General features: G+C 39.4%; 1 protein-coding gene across 3 annotated transcripts in view; it reads right to left on the minus strand.

The window, feature by feature from the left end:
- Nucleotides 1-16,701, minus strand: part of TMEM181 (transmembrane protein 181) — a 259,664-nt gene that overhangs the window by 17,573 nt on the left and 225,390 nt on the right. For all 3 annotated transcript variants that reach the window (XM_053710842.1, XM_053710843.1, XM_053710844.1), the window contains exons 13-16: nucleotides 13,692-13,743; nucleotides 12,426-12,508; nucleotides 9,229-9,318; nucleotides 6,057-6,123 (exon numbers count right to left, since the gene is read on the minus strand). In XM_053710842.1, the coding sequence (XP_053566817.1) occupies nucleotides 6,057-6,123; nucleotides 9,229-9,318; nucleotides 12,426-12,508; nucleotides 13,692-13,743 (292 nt within the window). The remainder of the gene's footprint in view (nucleotides 1-6,056; nucleotides 6,124-9,228; nucleotides 9,319-12,425; nucleotides 12,509-13,691; nucleotides 13,744-16,701) is intronic.

Raw genomic sequence — 16,701 nt, forward strand, 5'->3', positions numbered from 1 at the left:
TGGGCTTGGTTGGGTCTCAGCAAAGCAGATACCAGGGACTGTAAAGGGGTTAAAGTTAAAAACGGCTCCGGTTCCGTTATTTTAAGGGTTAAAGCTTCCAAATTTGGTGTGCAATACTTTTAAGGCTTTAAGACACTGTGGTGAAATTTTGGTGAATTTTGAACAATTCCTTCATATTTTTTCGCAATTGCAGTAATAAAGTGTGTTCAGTTTAAAATTTAAAGTGACAGTAACGGTTTTATTTTAAAACGTTTTTTGTACTTTTTTATCAAGTTTATGCCTGTTTAACATGTCTGAACTACCAGATAGACTGTGTTCTGAATGTGGGGAAGCCAGAGTTCCTTCTCATTTAATTAAATGTGATTTATGTGACAATGACAATGATGCCCAAGATGATTCCTCAAGTGAGGGGAGTAAGCATGGTACTGCATCATTCCCTCCTTCGTCTACACGAGTCTTGCCCACTCAGGAGGCCCCTAGTACATCTAGCGCGCCAATACTCCTTACTATGCAACAATTAACGGCTGTAATGGATAATTCTGTCAAAAACATTTTAGCCAAAATGCACACTTATCAGCGTAAGCGCGACTGCTCTGTTTTAGATACTGAAGAGCATGACGACGCTGATAATAATGGTTCTGAAGGGCCCCTAAACCAGTCTGATGGGGCCAGGGAGGTTTTGTCTGAGGGAGAAATTACTGATTCAGGGAACATTTCTCAACAAGCTGAACCTGATGTGATTACGTTTAAATTTAAGTTGGAACATCTCCGCATTCTGCTTAAGGAGGTATTATCCACTCTGGATGATTGTGACAAGTTGGTCATCCCAGAGAAACTATGTAAAATGGACAAGTTCCTAGAGGTCCCGGGGCTCCCAGAAGCTTTTCCTATACCCAAGCGGGTGGCGGACATTGTAAATAAAGAATGGGAAAGGCCCGGTATTCCTTTCGTCCCTCCCCCCATATTTAAAAAATTGTTTCCCATGGTCGACCCCAGAAAGGACTTATGGCAGACAGTCCCCAAGGTCGAGGGAGCGGTTTCCACTTTAAACAAACGCACCACTATACCCATAGAAGATAGTTGTGCTTTCAAAGATCCTATGGATAAAAAATTAGAAGGTTTACTTAAAAAGATGTTTGTTCAGCAGGGTTACCTTCTACAACCAATTTCATGCATTGTCCCTGTCGCTACAGCCGCGTGTTTCTGGTTCGATGAGCTGGTAAAGGCGGTCGATAGTGATTCTCCTCCTTATGAGGAGATTATGGACAGAATCAATGCTCTCAAATTGGCTAATTCTTTCACCCTAGACGCCACTTTGCAATTGGCTAGGTTAGCGGCTAAGAATTCTGGGTTTGCTATTGTGGCGCGCAGAGCGCTTTGGTTGAAATCTTGGTCAGCTGATGCGTCTTCCAAGAACAAGCTACTTAACATTCCTTTCAAGGGGAAAACGCTGTTTGGCCCTGACTTGAAAGAGATTATCTCTGATATCACTGGGGGTAAGGGCCACGCCCTTCCTCAGGATCGGCCTTTCAAGGCCAAAAATAAACCTAATTTTCGTCCCTTTCGTAGAAACGGACCAGCCCAAAGTGCTACGTCCTCTAAGCAAGAGGGTAATACTTCTCAAGCCAAGCCAGCTTGGAGACCAATGCAAGGCTGGAACAAGGGAAAGCAGGCCAAAAAACCTGCCACTGCTACCAAGACAGCATGAAATGTTGGCCCCCGATCCGGGACCGGATCTGGTGGGGGGCAGACTCTCTCTCTTCGCTCAGGCTTGGGCAAGAGATGTTCTGGATCCTTGGGCGCTAGAAATAGTCTCCCAAGGTTATCTTCTGGAATTCAAGGGGCTTCCCCCAAGGGGGAGGTTCCACAGGTCTCAGTTGTCTTCAGACCACATAAAAAGACAGGCATTCTTACGTTGTGTAGAAGACCTGTTAAAAATGGGAGTGATTCATCCTGTTCCATTAGGAGAACAAGGGATGGGGTTCTACTCCAATCTGTTCATAGTTCCCAAAAAAGAGGGAACGTTCAGACCAATCTTAGATCTCAAGATCTTAAACAAGTTTCTCAAGGTTCCATCGTTCAAAATGGAAACCATTCGAACAATTCTTCCTTCCATCCAGGAAGGTCAATTCATGACCACGGTGGATTTAAAGGATGCGTATCTACATATTCCTATCCACAAGGAACATCATCGGTTCCTAAGGTTCGCATTCCTGGACAAGCATTACCAGTTCGTGGCGCTTCCTTTCGGATTAGCCACTGCTCCAAGGATTTTCACAAAGGTACTAGGGTCCCTTCTAGCTGTGCTAAGACCAAGGGGCATTGCTGTAGTACCTTACCTGGACGACATTCTGATTCAAGCGTTGTCCCTTCCTCAAGCAAAGGCTCACACGGACATCGTCCTGGCCTTTCTCAGATCTCACGGATGGAAAGTGAACGTGGAAAAGAGTTCTCTATCTCCGTCAACAAGGGTTCCCTTCTTGGGAACAATAATAGACTCTTTAGAAATGAGGATTTTTCTGACAGAGGCCAGAAAAACAAAACTTCTAGACTCTTGTCGGATACTTCATTCCGTTCCTCTTCCTTCCATAGCGCAGTGCATGGAAGTGATAGGCTTGATGGTAGCGGCAATGGACATAGTTCCTTTTGCGCGCATTCATCTAAGACCATTACAACTGTGCATGCTCAGTCAGTGGAATGGGGACTATACGAACTTGTCTCCGAGGATACAAGTAAATCAGAGGACCAGAGACTCACTCCGTTGGTGGCTGTCCCTGGACAACCTGTCACAAGGGATGACCTTCCGCAGACCAGAGTGGGTCATTGTCACGACCGACGCCAGTCTGATGGGCTGGGGCGCGGTCTGGGGATCCCTGAAAGCTCAGGGTCTTTGGTCTCGGGAAGAATCTCTTCTACCGATAAATATTCTGGAACTGAGAGCGATATTCAATGCTCTCAAGGCTTGGCCTCAGCTAGCGAGGGCCAAGTTCATACGGTTTCAATCAGACAACATGACAACTGTTGCGTACATCAACCATCAGGGGGGAACAAGGAGTTCCCTGGCGATGGAAGAAGTGACCAAAATCATTCTATGGGCGGAGTCTCACTCCTGCCACCTGTCTGCTATCCACATCCCAGGAGTGGAAAATTGGGAAGCGGATTTTCTGAGTCGTCAGACATTGCATCCGGGGGAGTGGGAACTCCATCCGGAAATCTTTGCCCAAGTCACTCAACTGTGGGGCATTCCAGACATGGATCTGATGGCCTCTCGTCAGAACTTCAAAGTTCCTTGCTACGGGTCCAGATCCAGGGATCCCAAGGCGGCTCTAGTGGATGCACTAGTAGCACCTTGGACCTTCAAACTAGCTTATGTATTCCCGCCGTTTCCTCTCATCCCCAGGCTGGTAGCCAGGATCAATCAGGAAAGGGCGTCGGTGATCTTGATAGCTCCTGCGTGGCCACGCAGGACTTGGTATGCAGATCTGGTGAATATGTCATCGGCTCCACCATGGAAGCTACCTTTGAGACGAGACCTTCTTGTTCAAGGTCCGTTCGAACATCCGAACCTGGTCTCACTCCAGCTGACTGCCTGGAGATTGAACGCTTGATCTTATCGAAGCGAGGGTTCTCAGATTCTGTTATCGATACTCTTGTTCAGGCCAGAAAGCCTGTAACTAGAAAGATTTACCACAAAATTTGGAAAAAATATATCTGTTGGTGTGAATCTAAAGGATTCCCTTGGGACAAGGTTAAGATTCCTAAGATTCTATCCTTCCTTCAAGAAGGATTGGAAAAAGGATTATCTGCAAGTTCCCTGAAGGGACAGATTTCTGCCTTGTCTGTGTTACTTCACAAAAAGCTGGCAGCTGTGCCAGATGTTCAAGCCTTTGTTCAGGCTCTGGTTAGAATCAAGCCTGTTTACAAACCTTTGACTCCTCCTTGGAGTCTCAACTTAGTTCTTTCAGTTCTTCAGGGGGTTCCGTTTGAACCCTTACGTTCCGTTGATATTAAGTTATTATCTTGGAAAGTTTTGTTTTTGGTTGCAATTTCTTCTGCTAGAAGAGTTTCAGAATTATCTGCTCTGCAGTGTTCTCCTCCTTATCTGGTGTTCCATGCAGATAAGGTGGTTTTACGTACTAAACCTGGTTTTCTTCCAAAAGTTGTTTCTAACAAAAACATTAACCAGGAGATTATCGTACCTTCTCTGTGTCCGAAACCAGTTTCGAAGAAGGAACGTTTGTTGCACAATTTGGATGTTGTTCACGCTCTAAAATTCTATTTAGATGCTACAAAGGATTTTAGACAAACATCTTCCTTGTTTGTTGTTTATTCCGGTAAAAGGAGAGGTCAAAAAGCAACTTCTACCTCTCTCTCTTTTTGGATTAAAAGCATCATCAGATTGGCTTACGAGACTGCCGGACGGCAGCCTCCCGAAAGAATCACAGCTCATTCCACTAGGGCTGTGGCTTCCACATGGGCCTTCAAGAACGAGGCTTCTGTTGATCAGATATGTAGGGCAGCGACTTGGTCTTCACTGCACACTTTTACCAAATTTTACAAGTTTGATACTTTTGCTTCTTCTGAGGCTATTTTTGGGAGAAAGGTTTTGCAAGCCGTGGTGCCTTCCATCTAGGTGACCTGATTTGCTCCCTCCCATCATCCGTGTCCTAAAGCTTTGGTATTGGTTCCCACAAGTAAGGATGACGCCGTGGACCGGACACACCTATGTTGGAGAAAACAGAATTTATGTTTACCTGATAAATTACTTTCTCCAACGGTGTGTCCGGTCCACGGCCCGCCCTGGTTTTTTAATCAGGTCTGATAATTTATTTTCTTTAACTACAGTCACCACGGTATCATATGGTTTCTCCTATGCAAATATTCCTCCTTAACGTCGGTCGAATGACTGGGGTAGGCGGAGCCTAGGAGGGATCATGTGACCAGCTTTGCTGGGCTCTTTGCCATTTCCTGTTGGGGAAGAGAATATCCCACAAGTAAGGATGACGCCGTGGACCGGACACACCGTTGGAGAAAGTAATTTATCAGGTAAACATAAATTCTGTTTTTGGGTGTGGATTTTTTTCAGCAGGAATTGGCTGCCTTTATTTTATCCCTCCCTCTCTAGTGACTCTTGTGTGGAAAGATCCACATCTTGGGTAGTCATTATCCCATACGTCACTAGCTCATGGACTCTTGCTAATTACATGAAAGAAAACATAATTTATGTAAGAACTTACCTGATAAATTCATTTCTTTCATATTAGCAAGAGTCCATGAGGCCCGCCCTTTTTTTGTGGTGGTTATGATTTTGTATAAAGCACAATTATTCCAATTCCTTATTTTATATGCTTTCGCACTTTTTTATCACCCCACTTCTTGGCTATTCGTTAAACTGAATTGTGGGTGTGGTGAGGGGTGTATTTATAGGCATTTTGAGGTTTGGGAAACTTTGCCCCTCCTGGTAGGAATGTATATCCCATACGTCACTAGCTCATGGACTCTTGCTAATATGAAAGAAATGAATTTATCAGGTAAGTTCTTACATAAATTATGTTTTCTTCACTAAGCTCCTTTTGACACGATTACAAAAGGCAACGTATGTCCTTGTTAAAAATAAACTAAATACAACTCACATGTGTACTAGGATGTTACCCTATGAATGAAATATATAGTGCCACATCAGTTTTGAATATTAATACCCAAAAGGAGCATGAAGATTAAACAAGGAAATCAAGGAATTAAATTTACCATGGTGTCAAATAATGTATTCTTAAGCATCAACTTTAATATTTTACTACTTTTAATAAATGATCAAATAAAACCATTGGTGATGGCAGACTCAGACTTAAGAACCATTAGTCTATGTGTGTGTCTAATTTGCTATATATCTAGATAATATTTTATATGCAAAATATGCAGTGAAATCTGAACTGAACATGGTAAAACCCTTTACAATTCCTGGTTCTACTTCAAATTTTTAAATGAACTATGCATAGTTCAGGTACTCAGGAGATACTTTGCATGCATTGCAAATCTATTTTCAGTTCTTGGCTTACCCATAAATTACATCATCATCTGAGTCATTCAGCATTGAAAAGGCAGGATTATCTTTCAGCTGAGACTCTGAGGAGAAAAAAAAGATGACAGAGGCCCATTGATTTAATCATCTGAGAGCAGATCATGATCTTGAATAGTACAAATTATGCAAACAGATAACATAACACAAGGAAAAAAACAAACATTTAATAGTTGTAATCAAATTTTATTTATTGCTTTTTAATGGGGCATATCTGTAAATATGAGAACACATTGTATGCATGAAAAAAATTGGACTATGTTCATGGTGTTAATTTAAGAGGTAAAAAGTTTGTTTATAATGTACCCGTTAGCTTTTATAATCAGAATAGGTCCAGATTCCAGTAAAAGCAAACAAGACATGGGGTGTGGTAAGCAGCCAATCAAGTGAGTCACACAGGAGAGAAAATATGGCGCAATCAAAATACATGTTAGTAAAGTGTAGCTATGCCTTGTTAGGAGAAAGTTTATTTTTATTCTTCAATAAAAGACATTCATTTATTGAATATGTTGCGTGTCCAACTTGCACATGTATCACAACATAGTACAGTATCAAGAAGTCACTTAAAGGGACATTAAAGCCCATATTCATACAGACTTGCATAGAAGCAAGAGACAAAGGGTTAGAAAGAGGCTGATGCACAAATATTAAAACAGCACACCTTAACAGAGAGTCAGCAATGGCTGGTATGCCACACATTAACGTTGGTCATTATGCCCTTAAGGACCATCGATGTACCCTGTACGTCACTGCAGTCCTGGGCTTCTCTCTGCCGCGATCTCGCTCAAAATAGCGAGATTGCGCTATTTCTGCATGCCCCAGAGTGGGGCACTGCAGAAATAAAATTGCAGAGTTGTCGATGCAGAGAGGGCCACTCTGTGGCCCTCTCTGCATCGGCAAGCTATAGTGCCGATCGTTGGTGGGTGGGAGTCAATGCAGGGAGGTGGGTGGGCGGCTCATCACCGGTGCGTGCTCCGGATCCTGTGAAGAAAGTGTCTGTGAGCAAGCAAGGAGGCGGGTCTCGGGGGTGCGCATGCCCGCGTATGGCCATTATACTATAGGGAAGGAGGGAGAGGGGAAAACATTTTTGGAAAGGGATCCAGGAAGGGAGTAGGGTATTGAGGGGGGAAGCTACACTATAGAAAAATAGTTTTTTTTATTTTATTAAAATATATATATATATATATATATATATATATATGGACAACTGGGTACTGGCAGAAAGCTGCCAGTACCTAAGATGACGGACAATAAGGTAGAGGGGAGATCAGAGAGGTTGGGGGCTAAGGGGAGATCCTAAAAGGCAGAATAAATATAAAAAATAATAATAAAAAATAACAAAAACCTTTTATTTAAGTACTGGCAGACTTTCTCCCAGTAATCAAGATGGCGGGACAATTGTGGGGCGGGGAGGAAAGAAAGCTCTTTGGGAGGGATCAGGGGGTGGGATGTATCAGGTGGGAGGTTGATCTCTACTCTACAGCTAAAATTAGCCCTACAAGCTACCTAATTAACCACTTCACTGCTGGGCATAATAAACGTGTGGTGTGCAGCAGCATTTAGCGGCCTTCTAATTAAGCCATAAATGTCTGCTATTTCTGAACAAAGGAGATCCCAGAGAAGCATTTTACAACCATTTGTGCCATAATTGCACAAGCTGTTTGAAATAATTTCAGTGAGAAACCTAAAATTGTGAAACATTTAACAATTTTTTTATTTGATCGCATTTGGCGGTGTAATGGTGGCATGAAATATACCAAAATGGGCCTAGATCAATACTTTGGGTTGTCTACTATACTAAAGTTAAAATTAACCCAACAAGCTCCCTAAAAGCTCCCTAATTAACCCCTTAGTTGTGGTGTGCAGCGGAATTTAGCGGCCTTCTAATTACCAAAAAGCAACGCCAAAGCCATATATGTCTGCTATTGCTGAACAAAGGGGATCCCCGAGAAGCATTTACAACCATTTGTGCCATAATTGCACAAGCTGTTTGAAATAATTTCAGTGAGAAACCTAAAATTGTGAAACATTTAACAATTTTTTTATTTGATCGCATTTGGCGGTGTAATGGTGGCATGAAATATACCAAAATGGGCCTAGATCAATACTTTGGGTTGTCTACTACACTAAAGTTAAAATTAACCCTACAAGCTCCCTAAAAGCTCCCTAATTAACCCCTTAGTTGTGGTGTGCAGCGGAATTTAGCGGCCTTCTAATTACCAAAAAGCAACGCCAAAGCCATATATGTCTGCTATTGCTGAACAAAGGGGATCCCAGAGAAGCATTTACAACCATTTGTGCCATAATTGCACAAGCTATTTGTAAATAATTTCAGTGAGAAACCTAAAGTTTGTGAAAAAGTGAAAAAAATTTTTTATTTGATCGCATTGGGCGGTGAAATGGTGGCATAAAATATACCAAAATGGGCCTAGATCAATACTTTGGGTTGTCTGTCTGTCAGGGATTCCTGACAGATATCAGTGTTATAATGTAACTATCGCTAATTTTGACAAAAAAATGGTTTGGAAATAGCATAGTGCTACTTGTACTTATTGCCCTATAACTTGCAAAAAAAGCAAAGAACATGTAAACATTGGGTATTTCTAAACTCAGGACAAAATTTAGAAACTATTTAGCATAGGTGTTTTTTGGTGGTTGTAGATATGTAATAGATTTTGGGGGTCAAAGTTGGAAAAAGTGTGTTTTTTTTTAATTTTTTCCTCATATTTTATATTTTTTATGGAAAATGATAAGATATGATGAAAATAATGGTATCTTTTGAAAGTCCATTTAATGGCGAGAAAAACAGTATATAATATGTGTGGGTATAGTAAATGAGTAAGAGGAAAATTACAGCTAAACACAAACCCTGCAGAAATGTAAAAATAGCCCTGGTCCTTAAGGGAAGGAAATTGAAAAATGGCCTTGGTCCTTAAAGGGTTAGGTCTTCAAAGATGCAATAAACATCACCGCTAGGGTGATGTATGAATGCTGGTGCACGGGCCCTTATAGGATATGCGCATATGCCAGTGAAAACAGTAATGACGTTTACTAGAAAAGATTTTGCTACTGGAAATATAATGCAAAAATGCTTCTATTTAGAACTGCAATGCACCCATGCAATGAACGAAAGTAGTAAGGCATTTCATTACCGTAGAGAGCATTCTTAGATGGGGAGTACACAAAGGCCAAGGTGTATAAGTAGAAATTCAAAAGTCCATAAAATGACAAAAACTCAGCTGGTGTTATCTGTCAAGGAATTTTTCCGAAATAGTTAAGATGACTTAATAGTATATAAAACCCAAATTTTTTCCTTTCATGATTCAGATAAAGCGTGTGATTTTAAACAACATTGCACTTTACTTTTGTTATCTAATTTGTATCATTCTCTTGATATCATTTGTGGACAAGCATACCTAGGTAGACTCAAGCTGCTGATTGGTGGCTGCACATATATACCTCGTGTTATTGGCTCACCCAATGTGTTCAGTTAGATCCCAGCAGCGCATTGCTGCTCCTTCAACAAAGGATATCAAGAGAATGAAGCAAATAACATAAAAGAAGTCAATTGGAAGGTTGTTTAAAATTGTATGTTCTGTTAGAATCATGAAAGAAAAGTGTTGGATTTGACGTCCCTTTAAAAAAGAGACAATCCTAAATGATGACATTAAACTGTGATCCTTTTTTCATTTAGTAGTTCCTTAATCCTGGTTGGGCACAAGTTTGTGTCCCAAATGGAAACTTACAACCTGCTAGAGGACTTGTGTTCCATTAAAATACATTGCAATTAAAATGAAATATTATATTATCTGAGAAGCTCACTCAAGATCTTCCCTATCCACTCTATTATTTTGCACCAAAATTAAAGGGACAGTAAAGTCAAAATTAACCTTTTATAATTCAGATAGAGCATGCAATTTGAAACAACTTTTTTACTTTACTTGTTTTATCAAATTTGCTTCATTCTCTTGGTATTTTTTATTGAAGAGTAAAACTAGGTTGGCTCAGAGCTCAGGAGTGTGCACATTTCTTGATTACTTTATGGCAGCAGTGTTTTGCCACATTATTTGTAGCTTTGTTATACAATGTTGCTAAACACTGCTGCCATAGAGTACTAAAGTACTACACTCCTGAGCACTTATAAGCCTGCCTAGTTTTACCCGTCAATAAAAAATACCAAGAGAATGAGGCAGAGTAAATTGGAATGTTGTTTAAAATTTCATGCTCTATCCGAATCATAATTTTGACTTTACTGTCCCTTTAATATATTGAAAAATGTATCATTGTAGTCATGAGTTAGGATTTATATTCTTCATATAATAGGCAATTGCAAAATACAAGTTCAAAAGTCAGGAAACCCTTTTCAATTGGAAACTTTTAAACTTAATTCAAGATAGCAGTTTATAAGATAACAAGGGATTTGCAGATATGGTCTATTGCATAATGGTAATGCTAATTTGAATCAAACATTAATTGTCTTACAGCTGTTTGAGTGTTTTCTGATTGTATAATGATGTGCTGCAAATGGTATTATTGAACAACTTGATGTGATGCCTCAATTGTTGGTAAACTACAAGATTTTTCATATACACAAATCTAATTCTGATTTAAAAAATATACTGTACAGGGAGTGCAAAATTATTAGGCAAGTTGTATTTTTGAGGATTCATTTTATTATTGAACAACAACCATGTTCTCAATGAACCCAAAAAACTCATTAATATCAAAGCTGAATATTTTTGGAAGTAGTTTTTAGTTTGTTTTTAGTTTTAGCTATTTTAGGGGGATATCTGTGTGTGCAGGTGACTATTACTGTGCATAATTATTAGGCAACTTAACAAAAAACAAATATATACCCATTTCAATTATTTATTTTTACCAGTGAAACCAATATAACATCTCAACATTCACAAATATACATTTCTGACATTCAAAAACAAAACAAAAACAAATCAGTGACCAATATAGCCACCTTTCTTTGCAAGGACACTCAAAAGCCTGCCATCCATGGATTCTGTCAGTGTTTTGATCTGTTCACCATCAACATTGCGTGCAGCAGCAACCACAGCCTCCCAGACACTGTTCAGAGAGGTGTACTGTTTTCCCTCCTTGTAAATCTCACATTTGATGATGGACCACAGGTTCTCAATGGGGTTCAGATCAGGTGAACAAGGAGGCCATGTCATTAGATTTTCTTCTTTTATACCCTTTCTTGCCAGCCACGCTGTGGAGTACTTGGATGCGTGTGATGGAGCATTGTCCTGCATGAAAATCATGTTTTTCTTGAAGGATTCAGACTTCTTCCTGTACCACTGCTTGAAGAAGGTGTCTTCCAGAAACTGGCAGTAGGACTGGGAGTTGAGCTTGACTCCATCCTCAACCCGAAAAGGCCCCACAAGCTCATCTTTGAAGATACCAGCCCAAACCAGTACCCAAACCAGTACTCCACCTTGCTGGTGTCTGAGTCGGACTGGAGCTCTCTGCCCTTTACCAATCCAGCCACGGGCCCATCAAGACTCATCTCATTTCATCAGTCCATAAAACCTTAGAAAAATCAGTCTTGAGATATTTCTTGGCCCAGTCTTGACGTTTCAGCTTGCGTGTCTTGTTCAGTGGTGGTCGTCTTTCAGCCTTTCTTACCTTGGCCATGTCTCTGAGTATTGCACACCTTGTGCTTTTGGGCACTCCAGTGATGTTGCAGCTCTGAAATATGGCGAAACTGGTGGCAAGTGGCATCTTGGCAGCTGCACGCTTGACTTTTCTCAGTTCATGGGCAGTTATTTTGCGCCTTGGTTTTTCCACACGCTTCTTGCGACCCTGTTGACTATTTTGAATGAAACGCTTGATTGTTCGATGATCACGCTTCAGAAGCTTTGCAATTTTAAGAGTGCTGCATCCCTCTGCAAGATATCTCACTATTTTTGACTTTTCTGAGCCTGTCAAGTCCTTCTTTTGACCCATTTTGCCAAAGGAAAGGAAGTTGCCTAATAATTATGCACACCTGATATAGGGTGTTGATGTCATTAGACCACACCCCTTCTCATTACAGAGATGCACATCACCTAATATGCTTAATTGGTAGTAGGCTTTCGAGGCTATACAGCTTGGAGTAAGACAACATGCATAAAGAGGATGATGTGGTGAAAATACTCATTTGCCTAATAATTCTGCACTCCCTGTATATGTGTATTTTCTCATAGTAAAATTACTAACTGAACTGAAAACTTGAGAAAAAATATTACAACAATTTGGCTCACAAAAGAATATAAAATGCACTTGTGAAGAGGATAAAATAGAGAAATCTTTTCACTATCTATATGAAGCCAGCTGGTAATAAAAAAAAGGATATAATTCTGATAATGGGTTGACAATTCTGCAACAAAGTTGTCTTGCAAAGCTTTTGCTCCAAATCTCAGGTAGAGTATGACAATGCTACAAAAAGAATAATAAAAAATAAATTAGATGTGACCAACATGAACTTGATATAAAAATATCTGGAAAAATTCTGCAATTATCACATCACTAAAAATACTTAGGTCCAAACTAAATATAGGAATCCTAATGTAAATAAACTATTTAGCAGGAATTCCATTTAAATATAAATGTATTTATGTTTTGTTGACATTTAAACAATAAGCAAATATAAATGTGTTTGTCTTTTTACATATACGTTGGTTATACACATTGGTGACGTGTTTGTTAACAGTAAAGCAAAAATTAAAACTTTCATGATTCAGATAGAGCATGCAATTTTCAATTTACTTTTATTATCAAATTGGCTTTGTTCACTTGATATCCTTTGTTAAAGAGTAAAGCTAGGTAGGCTTATAGAAGCGTGCACATATCTTTAGCAGCCTATAGCAGCTGTGTTTCTATGTATTCCACTGCTACAAACACTGCTGCCAGATGGATAAAGACACATGATCACTTAAAGGGACAGTCTACTACAGAATTGTTATTGCTTAAAAAGATAGATAATCCCTTTATTACCCATTTCCCAGTTTTGCATAACTAACACTGCTATATTAATACACTTTTTACCTCTGTGATTACTTTGTATCTAAGCTTCTGCAGACTGTCCCCTTATTTCAGTCATTTTGACAGACTTGCACTTTAGCCAATCAGGGCCCTCTCATAAGTAACTACACGAGCAAAATGTTATCTATATGGCACACATGAACTAACGCCCTCTAGCTTGTGAAAAACTTTCAAAGTAAATTGGAAAGTTGTTTAAAAATGACATGCCCTATCCGAATCATGAACGTTTAATTTTGACTAGGCTGTCCCTTTAAGATTACTCTTTAACAAAAGATACCAAAAGAACAAAGTAAAATTGATAACTGAAGTAAATTGGAAAGTTGTTTAAAATTGTATGCTCTTTCCAATCCAATGACGTTTAATATCTACTTTACTGTCCATTTAATTCTTAATATATAAATGAGTTAGCAAAAATATCAAAATATTAAAAGTTATATCTAAAATGCTAGAGTAGATAAAGCATGAAAGCTCGGTTTAAAGCAATTCATAGTCAGTAATCTCAACTGGTTTCCATCCCTGACAAAATACAATATGGTTAAAACTTTACAATGAAAATATCGCCAATACTGAAACATACCTGATAATAAGTACCACGAAGGTCAAAGCAGTAAGAAACTTTAGCCTCAGATCTGAAATTAGATGAAAAGTTAGCGTACACCGATAAGAAAGAAGTAAAAATGTCTACATAACAAAATTACAAGTACTTAGAAAGAATGGTCCCTTTTTTAATCTATCAGAATCTATGTGCAACAGCACTGCATATAAATTATGTGAGCTTTGGCTTTTGTTATCTGAGCAAGCAGATGGTTTGCCACCTGAATTAGTAAAGAAACTCACAGAAGCTGAAGATAAGGATCCATAGCAAAAACATGATCACAAGCTGATTCAGTTTCAACGCTAAATACCAAAGTCTTATTTTTTCAGTTAACAATATCAAATCAGCAGGAAACAGATGTATTTATTTATCATACGAACTGAGAATGTACAAATACATTAATAGTTTACCCTTGACACATTAGCCCTTGAGAAAAATTGTTTCTTTAGAACCCAAAAGTTAGATACCTTTTTTAATATACAATTCTACTGGGAGATTATCCTGTACAAATGTTTTAACCCTACCGCAATTGAAAAGCACTAGAATTCCTGGGATGTGGCTGGCCCCCTGTCTACCCCCCTTCCTTCCTCTCTCTTATCTCCCCCCCATACACTGTGGCAATGTTATAGACCACCTAAGACCTTATTCAATTTACCAGACCCAAGCAAGATATTACTAGTTTATTTTGTTATAGAAGTGAACAACACCTTTCTTCTCATCTTCTTTGCTATATTATGTCTTTTGCATTCCTTTTCTATCTTCTCATCGCTTATACACTCATCATCCACAGTCACTTTCTCCAAGCTGATTTATTTGGAAGAGTCCTTTGGGACGAGATTATGTCGTTGAATATGTCGTTGAAGAATCACACTCAGTGGACTATCCTTTTAGAAGATCTACACCAGTCTGAGCTTTAATTCAGAGACACTTCCACTATTCAAAGACCTAGAGTAGATACCACCCTTCTTGCTATGGACTAACATTTCTACTACTGTTGACTACTATACTTCACACTGTAACTTGCACTTTGTACCTCTTCAATTGTTTTTGTATAGCTTTGATTTTTGCAAATACTTTAATAAAAAATCATTTATACCAAAAAAAAAAAAAGGGATGAGTGAACAGTCAACAAATGCTGCTTAACCCCTTAACAACCAACGTCGTACCCTTTAAGTGTCCGTGAGCATGCAAGGAGGTGGGTCTCGGTAGCGCGCATGCTCACTAAAGGAAAGGAGGAAGGGGGGAGAGGGAAAACATTTTTGGAAAGGGATCCGGGAGGGGGGTAGGGTATTGAGGGGGGAAGCTACACTACAGAAAAATAGGGGGGGGGGGGGGGGGTTAAAGAATTATATGGACAACTGGGTACTGGCAGACAGCTGCCAGTACCCAAGATGGCGGACAATAAGGTAGAGGGGGGAGGGATACAGAGCTGTTTTTGTGTGGGGGGGGGGTGTCAGGGAGGTTGGGGGCTAAGGGAAGATCCTAAAAAGCAGAATAAATATTAAAAATATTTATATATATTTATTTAAAAAATAATAAAAAAGCCTTTCATTTTAGTAGTGGCAGACTTTCTGCCAGTACTCAAGATGGCGGGGACAATTGTGGGGTGGGGGAGGGAAGAGAGCTGTTTGGGAGAGATCAGGGGGTGGGATGTGTCAGGTGGGAGGCTGATCTCTACTCTAAAGCTAAAATTAACCCTACAAGTGCCTACAAGCTACATAATTAACCCTTTCACTGCTGGGCATAATACTCACGTGGTGCGCAGCGACATTTAGCGGCCCTCTAATTACTCAAAAGCAATGCCAAAGCCATATACGTATGTCTGCTATTTCTGAACAAAGGGGATCCCAGAGAAGCATTTACAACCATTTGTGCCATAATTGCACTAACTGTTTGTAAATAATTTCAGTTAGAAAGCTAAAATTGTGAAAAATGTTACGATTTTTTTTTTATTTGATCGCATTTGTCAGTGAAATGGTGGCATGAAATATACCAAAATGGGCCTAGATCAATACTTTGGGTTGTCTACTAAAAAAATATAAATACATGTCAAGGGATATTCAGGGATTCCTGACATATATCAGTGTTCCAATGTAACTATCGCTAATTTTGAAAAAAAAAATGGTTTGGAAATAGCATAGTGCTACTTGTACTTATTGCCCTATAACTTGCAAAAAAAGCAAAGAACATGTAAACATTGGGTATTTCTAAATTCAGGACAAAATTTAGAAACTATTTAGCATGGGTGTTTTTTGGTGATTGTAGATGTGTAAGAGATTTTGGGGGTCAAAGTTAGAAAAAGTGTGTTTTTTCCATTTTTACATCATATTTTATATTTTTTTTATAGTAAATTATAAGATATGATGAAAATCATAGTATCTTTTGAAAGTCCATTTAATGGCGAGAAAAACGGTATATAATATGTGTGGGTACAGTAAATGAGTAAGAGGAAAATTACAGCTAAACACAAACACCACAGAAATGTAAAAATAGCCCTGGTCCTTAAAGGGCCAGTAAACCTAGAAAATAATATTATATAATTCTGCACATAGTGCAAAATTATATAACATTATATTAGTGCTAGCTTTATGCAACATAATATTGCCGTTACATTTTTATTGAAAAAGAAGGTTTTTCAGACCCTCCCCCTGCACTCTACTGACCGGGTCTGTTTTTTTCACTGAGCGCAACTGGGCAGCTGTCTAGTCACAGCCCGGACTGATTGCACCATTACACTCAATGCAGCTCGCTCCTGCACTGTCCCCTTGTCCTTAAGGGGTTAAACAGTCAAAAACAAGTGTTTCATTATTCAAAGCTTATCCCACTCTTCCTAGAGGGTACAAAAAGCAAATCCTGTAACCTAGGTTTTTTTTTTAATGCTGCAAATTGCCTAAACTAGCTATTGAACCACAGCATTTTGAAGAAAGCCAAGTTTACAGAATCACAGATGAGAGCAGGTTAGTAACCATGGTAACAGCTGATTAATTCTGTG

Source organism: Bombina bombina, chromosome 4 (genome assembly GCF_027579735.1).
Source record: "Bombina bombina isolate aBomBom1 chromosome 4, aBomBom1.pri, whole genome shotgun sequence".
Classification (NCBI taxonomy): Eukaryota; Metazoa; Chordata; class Amphibia; order Anura; family Bombinatoridae; genus Bombina; species Bombina bombina.